This window comes from Lasioglossum baleicum, chromosome 18 (genome assembly GCF_051020765.1).
Source record: "Lasioglossum baleicum chromosome 18, iyLasBale1, whole genome shotgun sequence".
NCBI lineage: Eukaryota > Metazoa > Arthropoda > Insecta > Hymenoptera > Halictidae > Lasioglossum > Lasioglossum baleicum.
This window is the reverse complement of record NC_134946.1, coordinates 1,787,761-1,799,831: the sequence shown is the minus strand read 5'-3', so window position 1 is coordinate 1,799,831 and position 12,071 is coordinate 1,787,761. Positions and strand designations below refer to the sequence as shown.

At 36.8% G+C, this 12,071-nt stretch overlaps 1 protein-coding gene across 1 annotated transcript; it reads right to left on the bottom strand.

Annotated features, from left to right (window-relative positions):
- Positions 1 to 4,307: 4,307 nt before the first annotated feature.
- Positions 4,308 to 6,173, bottom strand: LOC143217834 (SCAN domain-containing protein 3-like). The gene has a single exon (XM_076442479.1). It carries the CDS (start codon positions 6,171 to 6,173, stop codon positions 4,308 to 4,310), a length of 1,866 nt encoding a protein of 621 aa, XP_076298594.1.
- Positions 6,174 to 12,071: the final 5,898 nt, after the last annotated feature.

Below are 12,071 nucleotides of genomic sequence, written 5' to 3'. Positions count from 1 at the left end.
TGTTAATGGCTATCGTAAAATTCCGTTAGCATTAAAAGATAGATTAAAAGAGTCTTTGGATAAGTTAGAAAAACAAGGAATAATTGAGGAAGTTGATTACGCGACAGATTGGGTGAATAATATTATAATAGTGGAGAAAAGTAATGGTTCGTTACGGATTTGTTTGGATCCGGGAGCGCTAAACAAAAGTCTGAAACCTGAGAAATTTCCTATTCCGACTATTGAGGAGCTAAGTTCAAGGATGACGGGAAAAAAATATTCTCGGTTCTTGACATGAAGGATGGGTTCCATCAAGTTGAACTTGACAAAGAGAGCGCTGAAATTTGCACATTCATAACACCATTGGAAAAGTACAAGTATAGGAGACTCCCATTTGGTTTGTCCACAGCGCCGGAAGTTTTTCAGAGATATAATGTTAAGGTTTTTGGGGACATTGAGGGCGTTTGTATTTACTTTGATGACATGATAGTAGCGGCGTCGAGTGAGAGAGAGCATGACACAATACTTGAGAAGGTTATGAAGAGAGCGAGAGAGTATAACGTGCGTTTTAATCCGACTAAACTGCAATACAAGGTCCCTCAGGTCAATTATTTGGGTCTAATCTTTGACAGGGCTGGTCTACGACCGGATCCAGATATGGTAGACACAATTGTGAAATTGAGAGATCCAGAAAACAAAAAAGAGTTATTAAGTATACTGGGGATGTTTAACTTTCTTGCGAAGTTTGTTAGAAATGCGTCGAAATTGTGTGCGCCCTTAAAGGAAAGCTACCGGTAGTTTACCTAAACGAATCGTGAAGCCGTAGAGACCTTTTTTGTGCCACGCACAGCGGGGGGCACAGCGGGCCCGTCGACCCGCTCGAAAACCCGATTTCGAGCCCGCGGGAACGGCCCGCGGGCAACGAACTATAAGCGCACCCTTACTAGCCTGTGGCATAAATCAGAACTAACTTCAACCGATGCTTCGTGCGATATAACCATGTAGTATCAGAAATTGCTAAAATTCGATGCGGTAATACATAATTCTAATAAATTTAATATTAATAAATAGCTTCATTAGAAGAACGCGTGTAGAATTGACATAAAAACTGTATAGAATCGTAGGATCAAACGAACTCGCCGAAGGCGTGCAAAGTTTGATCAAGATTATATGAAATGTATCGTTCGAAGATGATAGTATTGCAGTCATGCTTGTCATGCTTCACATCACAACGTTCAGCGCATATTGAATTTGAATTGGGCGCTCTTCCATCGCCTACTTGTTCCTATTCATTTCTCTATTTTCATATTGTTTTGTGTAACGAGCATGGGATTATCACGAGTATTTTTGAAGATGATAGTGGGAGTAGCATTGGTTCTGGACATACCTTAATTATTTTCTTACAAGGGGAATTAAAAAATGGGAGGGATACTATCATCTTCAAACGAGACATTTCATATAATCTTGATCAAACTTCGCCCGCCTCCGGCGGGCTCGTTTGATCCTACGATTATATTATATGTCTCGTTCTCAATGATAGTATCGTAGATTTTTAGAGGATGAATGATAATGCCTTATTTTGAGTATTTGTTGAGTATTTTTATATTTTTAGAATTGCACACGCAAACTGGTCACATTGGGGGCTTGAATCGGTTTGTTATAAAACTTAAAAAAGGTTTTTGAGAACCAGGGGCCCAACCTGCACTACGTCTTATGGCTGTGATATCTACTCCTTTTTTATAAGCCGCAGATGCTGCTGCGTGTCGTGTGCTATATACTGTGAATTGGTTGATATCAATACCAGTTTTACCTAATAATGATTTAATCCAATGACCAATAGTTTGCGATGATACCGTGCCAAACGGTTTCATCGTCGCAATAAATAAATTTTTGGTATCACTAGTTCTTAGTGCTTTAGTATAATCTATATAGTCTAAAACAGCTGATGCTACACATAACCCTGGCTTCTCTTTAAAAAATGGTAATACTAAATCAGGTTGAAAAGCTCCGGGTTTTGATGTTTTAATCTGTTCTGTAATTTTAATACTTATTCCTGAACTGTTTATTTCTATATTATCGATATTTATATTAACGCTAGAGTTTGCAGTCTTTGAGCTGTTGTCAAAGCTAATAAAGTTGCCACTTTTTCGACAGCGACCTTTAATTTCAATTGTTTAAGAGGATGTAGCTTTTCAATATAATTAAGCACCGGGGTAACATTCCATGTTGTAGCATATTTTGGTTTGACTGGTCTCCGTTTAAATACTCCTTTTAAAAAACGATGAATTAACCCATCTTTATTAATATCATATCCAGAAATTAAGGATATTGTAGAACGAGTGGTATTTAATGTACTATAACTTGCACCGTCTTTAAAAAGAATATTTAGAAAAGTAAGAATATCTGTCGTTTTTGCACTAAACATATCTAAGTTTCTTAAATGAGTAAATTCCCACCAACGTTTTAAACTACAATCGTATTGTTTTAAAGTCGCTTTTGCGATAGAATCAACCATCAAATCTAAGGTTTCTTCTGATAATCCCTTTCTCGAGAAAGCTGCCCTGATAACCTGCCTGCCACCAACGAAAGGCGGGATGCTAACGGATGACTCTCGACTCTGTAAGGATATATTAATAGCATGTAATTAGGATTAAATATAATGGCAGGTTCTATGAGGAGTGATGAAAAAAGAGGATACCACGGTTGTGTGGGCCATAAGGGTACTACGATAGTACCGATTGCTTTATCGTTAATTATTTTACTTAATGTTCGCAGAATAAGTGCGAAGGGAGGAAAGGCATAAAAATTTTCGTTTTCCCATGATATAGTAAAAGCATCTACAGCTTCTGCTTCTGGATCTGGGAATCTAGAGTAAAATCTTTTACATTTTTTATTCAATCTAGATGCAAATAAATCTATTGTAAAGGAACCAAATTGTTTCTCCATTTGTGTAAAAGCTTTTTGAGAAAGTTCCCACTCAGAATCTACATTGACATTACGTGTCGCTTTATCTGCTTCTACATTTTCACTGGAAGAAATATACGATGATCTTAACCAAATGTTTCTCACTTCGCACCAATTCCAAATTTTTCTTGAAAGCTCACTAAGATGTGAAAATTGTACACCTCCGGCTCTATTAATATAAGAAATAGCCGTAGTATTATCTAATCCAAGTAATACTTCGCATTGCGATAATTCTGACGCAAAGCATTTTTTATTATTAGCATTATTAGCATAACAAAATTTTGCGTTCTAATTGGATTCGATCCAATAAGTGCATTTATCTTCCACCATTCAAAATCTTCTAACATAAATTTAGTTATATAAATAATTCCTTCGTAATTCCCTCCATTAAATTTCAATGCTAAATATTTTTGTCCTTCTAATCGTTTGCAGTGAATAAAACCATAAGCCACAGCCGGACATGCCGCGGTTAAAACACCTAGAAATTTAGAAAATTTTCTAATTTTATATGGCTTTCCGATTTTAAACTCATTCACTAGCTCTACTATTTGGTTTTTCTTATTATTCGTTAAATTCAAGGAAAAGTTAACTGAGTCAATAATAAATCCTAGAAATTTACATTTCTGATTAGCAACTAAACAACTCTTTTGATAGTTTATGATAAAACCTAAATATTCTAATAAATTAATTGCTTTCTTTACGTTTTCTTCACATATAACTTTAGATTCATGGATAAATAAGAAATCATCCAAATATAAAACCATTACTATTCCTTGGAGTCTTAATTTATTAATAACCGGTTTCATTAACTTAGTGAAAACGTATGGGCTAATGCATAAACCAAAAGGCAAGCATACAAATTGAAATATTTTGTTTTTGAATATGAACCTCAGAAATTTTCTGTGACCTTCGTAGATGGAGACTAAAAAATATGCATCTTTAAGGTCTAAAGAACTCATGTAATCCTCTCGCGATAATAGACTTAACGCGGATCTAATATCTTCTATTTTAAAATGTGGGGGTTTGATAAATTTATTCAATTCTTTAAGATTAAAAATAAAACGATTTGTACCATCGGGTTTTGGAACAAGAAAATAAGAGGAAATGAATTGTCCATCACATTCATTACATTCCTCTATAGCAGTGCTCCTCAACCTTTTTATCGCCGCGGACCGGTCAACGTTTGATAATTTTACCGCGGCCCGCTGAGGGGGGGGGGGCGACATTGATGGTTTATATTTTAGATTGTTTTGATTTAATAATTTTAATTTAATTGTATTTAAACATGCCTTGAAAATAAAATACAGTTACACCAAAAAATGAATATAAAGTTATTTAACATTTTAACTCACTAGAACGCTAAATCAATGAGAACCCTGAGCTTGTTTCTTTGCAACGAGACGGTTCCATTTGGGGGTAATAGGAGACAATGATACCCGAAGTGTGTTGCGTATGTCCAGTTTATTCCGTTGTTTTGTTTTTGTTGCTGTCACTGCTGAAAACCCCGCTTCACACAGGTAGGTTGTCGGAAATGGCAATAGGGATTTAAGTGCTGTGGTGGCAATCTCAGGGTATTCCGTCATAACTTTAATCCAGAACACCGGCAGAGTTGTTGTCTCGAACGTAGATTTAAGGCCGCCGTCATTTGCAATCTCCAGCAGTTGATCTTCTTCTTGCACAGACATGCTAGATTCGCCTGATTTGTTGACAAATGGGTTGCGGATCCATTCTTTACCAGTTCGTGGGTCTTTTGTGGTTGGGAAATAGCGCTCGAACTCTTTTAAAAGCAAAGACAGGTGATCGTGTACCAACTGGAAGAATGAATGTTCAGGCTCAGTCTCGCCTAAAATCCCCGATAATGTTTGAAACATGTCCAAAATTCCTCTGTTCACGCGCCGTCCCCACAACTCCAGTTTGGCTTTAAATGCAGCTACTTTGTGTGCCAACTTGAAAACAGTTGTCATTTTCCCCTGAAGGCACAGATTGAGTTCATTGAGCAGGCTGAATATGTCACACAGGTAAGCTAGTTTTGCGACCCATACCTTGTCGCTGAAATGTGCTACCAGCGGTGACTTCTTTTCTGAGAGAAATCTTTGCAATGGCTCTCGCAATTCAAATACTCTAATTAGCGACTTTCCTCTGGATAACCATCTTATTTCTGTGTGTAAGAGAAGGCATCTGTACTCTGCGTCCATCTCCTCACAAAGCTGCTCAAACAGGCGCGAGTTAAGGGCGTGTGCTTTGATGTGGTTAATAACTTTAACGACATCAATCAATACGCTGTTAAATTCCGGTGACATTTTTCGGCTTGCCAGCATTTCCCTGTGAATGAGACAATGCGTAGATTCACTCTCAGGTGCAACCTCCTTAATCCGAGCAGTTAAACCAGACAGTCGTCCGGTCATGGCAGCAGCTCCGTCTGTGCATAAGCCGACACAAAAGGACCATTTTAGTTGTCCTGATATATAACCATCCAGTGACTTGAACAGTTCTGCTCCTGTGGTGTTGGTTGGCAAAGATAGTGCACATAACAAATCCTCATGCACATCCTCCTGATGTAGATATCGCACATAAACAAGTAGTATTGCCTTGTTGTCGATATCTGTAGATTCGTCAACCTGGAGTGCGTACCACGGTGATGTATTAATCCTCTGCAACAATTGTGACTCAATGTCTTCGGCTATTTCCTCAATGCGCCTAGTCACAGTGCTAGCCGACAAGGGCACATGTGCTATCTTTTCCACAGCAGCCTCTCCTAGAAGTTCACGGCAAATGTCTATAGTGGAGGGCAAGATCAATTCTTCACCGACAGTGAATGGCTTTTTAGCCTTAGCAATACGGTTAGCCACCAAATATGATGCTCTCAGTGCATTATCCTTTATTGATGTGGTGGCCCTCATAAATTTCTTCTGTCCTTCGTGTTCCCGTTTTTTTCTTTCAAAATACTCCAGGGGCTTGTCTTTTAATCCAGGGTGCTTGGCGTTCAAGTGGCGAAGCAATTTTGAAGGTTTCATTGCATCATTAGAGAGCTGGTCGCCGCAAAATATGCAGAGCGGTTTTGATGTGTGGGAATCACCTGTCCCGATAAATCCATATTTCAAGTAGGACTCAAGGTATTGTCTGTTCAAAGTTACATGTTTCTTTGCTGTTGAAGGCTCTTCTTCTGTTTCTTCACTGGGCCTTTTCTTTTTCCCAAGGAAACTTTCTAACGACGTCTGTTTCGTACTCATTTCTGCTAATTTGTCGGTTAAATTTGAGCAAACACAATATACACGTACACCAAGCACTACTAAACATGAGAAAATACCGGTGAACAGAGAGAAGAGCGATACACACCTTCTCTTTACCAAAGCTACAACGCCACTGCCGAAGAAGATTAAATATGTTAAATTGTTAAATGTGTAGGATAGAGACGGGTATGCATGTGTGAGTGTGTGTGTGAATGTCCGTTAAACAAGTGAATGTCTGTTAAATAAATGAGCAGCACGTGTGTAAAAGGACGATCATGTCCGTTAAACAAATGTATAAAAGACGATCGGCCGAGGCTTCGTGGGCAACGCCGTACGAAGAGTACTCAGTCTTTTTCGGAACAGTCTATTGAAAGGTCGAAATAAATACTATTGTCAAATCCTCCTCGAGCATTTACTCTCTTACAAATGTCCAACGTTAAAATTGTTACATTGTAATGACGCACGGGCCTTTAAACTGTGCCGGCGACGGCGACACGCTTCGGTCACCCGATCCTTATTTCATTCTGTCCTTCTCTATGTTCGGCTTTCTATTGAAGTCTCCCTTCATAAGATGGAAATAATTTAAAGTTCCTTGGGCGGCTCGGTACCATTTGATCCACGGACCAGTACCATTTGCTCCACGAACCACTACCGGTCCGCGGACCGGGGGTTAGGGACCACTGCTCTATAGAACCTTTCCGTAAAAGCTCATTAATTTCTCCTTGTATTGTTTCCAATTCGTCGAAAGAACGATCTTTCTCTTTAAAGGCAATTTTTTGAAATGGTGTTTCCACAAATGGAATTTTATAACCCTTCACACAGCTTAAAATATACCTATCTGAAATAAAGTATTTCCATCTTTCTACAAAGTGACAAAGACGTCCCGAAGGTTTATCTACCCGAATCAATTCTTCAACGATGATTGGTTCGTGGTCTGAGGAGACGCCTTGGTTGAACTCTGCGAGGCCCTGTATGACCGTGTCTTGAATCTTATTTGACGACGCCTCTGGTGTTGACCCACCTGCCGGAATCCCGCAGGTGGGTATTTCCAGTTTCCCTGCTCTCGCACCTTAGGTAAATATTTTTTAGGAGGCTTTTCCTTGATATTCGCACAAGCCTTTTCAGTCTCTTTAACATCTTTGACTTTGTCCTTGAGATTATCACCATAAAGCCATTAGTCTGAAAGCATCGTGTCCACCATTGGTTTGACACTTTTATTTAACTGCGGTGTGATAAAAGATTTTCTTGCCACCGACTGTTGATGAAAAACATCAGTTAAAATCTGACCAGCATGGCTTATATAATCCGTAAAAGTATCTTCATCTAAACCATCTTCTGGAGGTTCTATTAACATAGAAACTGCAGCACCTAAGGCAGCTATGGCCGTGCCCACGCAATTCTGCGTTTCTATAAAATGTTGAACCCTCTTTTTTGTAATTTCTGAAAGCAATTGATTTATTTCTAGATTCAAATTAGGGGCTTCGGTGTAGACGTCCCCTTTTCTATTATAAAGTTCCAGAATCTGTTTCTTATTCTTTTCTGGCAGACCTTCATTTTTCCATTTCAACCAAGTATTCTTTAGTTCTGGAAGATATTTAACTTCCTTGAATTTGGAATCATTGGGATCTATTCCCAGTATCTCCAGAACACCATTCTTCGATGTCTCAAGCTCGGAGGATTTTAATGACTCTTCTTAAACTTTGTCTAAATTCGAATTATTCTCCTTATTTTCTACGTCTGTGAAAATTAAGGAGCAGAAAAATTATTAAGGAGCACTTGTTGTGCAATTGTGATATTATCGTTCTTGTTAAACTTAATCACAATAACGTTCTTTTCATATGGACCGTAGCAATCTTTTTGATTTTTAAAGTCGTATGGACTGGTAAGACCGTATGGGTATTACCTCTCAACTTTCGTGTGGAAAGCTGAGAATACCGAGCGAGACAACCACAATGATTTTACTTACCGATTATATCTTTTCAAGGTAGATTTGGCGAATTCTGCTCTTTTTGTAAATTCGCTAGAGAACCTACCACTTTTGTTAGGTTATCTAACTGTTTCTGCAAGTGATCGAATTTTTCGTTAGTTCTGCGTTTAGAATGACGGACCTCACGTGAACGAGATCTCGACAGCTTGTTCTACTTGTAGTCTGACATTTTCTAGATAAGGCCTCGTTATAATTTAACTTTTTCTTCGAGCGCTATGCGAAAAAACGTTATCGATGTTTCGGCACAACGAAACAATATGAAAATAGAGAAATGAATAGGGACAAGTAGGCGATGGAAGAGCGCCAAATTCAAATTCAATATGCGCTGAACGTTGTGATGTGAAGCATGACAAGCATGACTACAATACTATCATTGAGAACGAGACATATAATATAATTGACATAAAAAGTAATAAAAATAACAATTGCAATTAAAATCACAATAAAAATAATACAAATTAAAATTGCAATTACAATTAAAATCACAATAAAAGAAGATTAAATGAGTTTAAGTGTCGATACACTATTTTTAACATGTAAAAAGTATTAATGAGGAATATAAATTGTTACTTGGCTTCTAAATTATTTATGGAACTTATTTTGCATAAAGATCCGCAGACTGTATAGTTTCCTACAAAACTTGGCCTAAAAATATAAATTAATTTAATATTAAATCGCCATACGGTCTATCCATAAATAGTGATAAGGAGGAAGATAGAGACCAAGAGCGGAGATGAAGAATCGGCAGAAATATATCTCAACAAAAACTCTAAACTCTTAAGTTTCAGCAGTTAATCATTAATCAATTATCCGTTTGACGATTACAATTGAAAGGAATGTAATCGCTATTAACGACCAAATTAGAAATTTAACCGTTATTCCCAATTAACGATTTATAAGTATTATAATCGTTAACCGCAACTAACGACTAAACTAGGAGATTAATTGTTAATTGCGATTAACGGTTGAAATAGAAATTTATTCGTTAATCGTTGATTAAATTTTTGCCCAACTCTGTTAAGCCTCGCCCTAATTTCACATGGACTACAACATATTTCATTTAGAACAAAATTGACGATGGTGACTGAATAACCCCTATACATTGGAAAAACCGAAATTATTACGGGTAAATATACAGGGTGAGTCCGAAGAAACAAAACACCTACATATCTCCGTCACTTTTCGTTGTACAAAAAAACTTCTTCGGACAAAGTTACACTATTTGAAGGGCCACATGTAACGGTGTAAGGGAAAAAATTTTCAAGTTCATTTTTTTAATGAGATTTCAAGGTCATCGATGTTTTTTTAAATGGAATGATATATCTTCGTTAACGTAATGTTGTGGCTGACAAAATAACGAATTCATCCATGTAACACAATATGACCTACAAATGACCTTCTACCCAGAAAAATGGAATAAATAATTGTGTTTGCTTCATTACTTACAGTCCTCACCTTCGTAAATGTTGTACAATATTTTCAACACTCTACCAGTTCCATGGAATTTATTTATCAAATTGGAGTAAACGGAAACTGATGGACAATTACGATTAGGAAATCAGTCCTTGTACAACCGCACTGCTTCTCTTAAACACTGTCGACTTTCTCCATAAATGAGAATCATATCACTCTTATCTTCCTTCGAGTAACGCTTTGTGGAACGTTCATCGATAAACTGATAGATTAGAAATCTTAGAAACAGTGGAAAGCTGATAGCAAGAAGGACTTCCGAGTAATTAGTAGTTGATAAACATGATTCTGCACGAACGCATAGGTGAAGGTATATCATAAATGTCTTCCTGTCAACACCGAATCTGTTATTATGTTGTGTATTGTGCGATACATTGGAATATATGTATAGCAGCTCAAGGGAATATTTTTGAACATTTTGCGCAACAGAAATGAAGCAAATGAATCTTACACGTTGAATTTTATTTATAACATTTTTCTGGGTTGAGGGTCATTTGTAAGTCATATTGTGTTACATGGATGAATTCGTTATTTTGTCAGCTACAACATTACGTTAACGAAGATATATCATTCCATAAAAAAAACATCGATGACCTCGAAATCTCATAAAAAAATGACCTTGAAAATTTTTTCTCTTACACCGTTACATGTGGCCCTTCAAACAGTGTAACTTTATCCTAAAAAGTTTTTTTGTACAACGAAAAGTAACGGAGATATTTAGGTGTTCTGTTTCTTCGGACTCAACCTGTATACATACAGGGTGAGTCACCAAACGTTACCACCTCAAATATCTTTGTTGTTTCTAAAGATACGTAAAATATGGTAAGGACAAAGTTGAATGGTACAATGGTGCTGACACGATGCAAAAAAAAAATTTTGTTTTTATGTCATTTTTTCAGAGATATGAAGGTGACCTTCATTTTTTTAAATGGAATGAGGTATTTTTTAATACATCAATCGATGCAGCTGGACATTCGTTATAATAAAGTACTAACCTATGTATGTCGAAAAGTTATTAGTTCAGGAGATATTTCAATTTAAATAACTCTAAAATACTGTCGTACTACGACGTCAGTGTTTACCTACTTATGTAACGTCTTATCACGACAGTAATGGTGTTTTAGAATTATTTAAATTGAAATATCTCCTGAACTAATAACTTTTCGACATACATAGGTTAGTACTTTATTATAACGAATGTCCAGCTGCATCGATTGATGTATTAAAAAATACCTCATTCCATTTAAAAAAATGAAGGTCACCTTCATATCTCTAGAAAAAATTACATAAAAACAAAATTTTTTTTTTGCATCGTGTCAGCACCATTGTACCATTCAACTTTGTCCTTACCATATTTTACGTATCTTTAGAAACAACAAAGATATTTGAGGTGGTAACGTTTGGTGACTCACCCTGTATGTATATGCAAATACACCCCGGTATTTTTATATACCGGTATGAGACTGGTACAGCTCCCTGGTTGAAACACATAGTTATTATAAGAGTTACTCGAAGCCTTCGAACAAAGATACAGATGAAAGATGTGAATGTGAATGTTTGTGTCATAAATCTTCGGATGCAACACAGGACACAGGTACATTAGCTAGGTGCACCACTATCCCACAAACTCTGTGTATATTGGGTCCACTTTTGTAGGGTTAGTTTCGGTCCCCTAACCGTGTGTACCTACCAAACTCCTTGAAAATAGCCGACTAATACATATTTTACAACTCAATGAGTACCATGTATAGTACAAGAAACCTTGGTTTTTCCAAGTCTGCTGGTTCTTAATCAAAGAATGGATTTCTGAAGAGAAACAATCACAGAGTGTGCTCATACTTTTCCAACGAACAGAAATGATTTAAAAACAGTTCCACAAGAATAATAGGATAAGATTTCTCCGAAAATCACATCAGATTTTGTTACACAAACAGATAATTGGACTGCGGATCTTTATGCAAAATAGAAAATGTTTGCATTGATTGCAGGACACAGGAGGCAAATGAAAATTTTATGTTCTTCTTATAATTATCTCATTAAGGTGAAACTAATACACTGGTGGCCTTAAATCTTTTTAATACCTCCACTGTTTTAAATTGTACGTACCCATTTTTGTCATAAATGCATAAAAACCGCAGTCTACAGATTGAAACCCCACATAATATTAATTTTCTAATATCATAATATTTATTTCTCATATTAATTTTCTAACATAAAAATTACGAGTCATAAATTATTCGGATATTTGTTTAAAATACACAACATCTATCTTGTAGCTGAGGTGGCGTGCCTTTTCCGTTTCTTTCAATCTTTTCGAAATTTGAAGCTTTGAAACTTTCATTATTATCACCTTCGACCTTCCTGGAATCGAAGCTTGGAATGGGAGTAACAGCTCCAGTCTGGACTGGACTGCGTCTGCTGTATTGTGTCGAGAAACGCAT

Coding starts and splice junctions, on each gene's coding strand:
- LOC143217834 (XM_076442479.1), bottom strand. CDS start 6,173: ATGAGTACGAAACAGACGTCGTTAGAAAGTTTCCTTGGGAAAAAGAAA.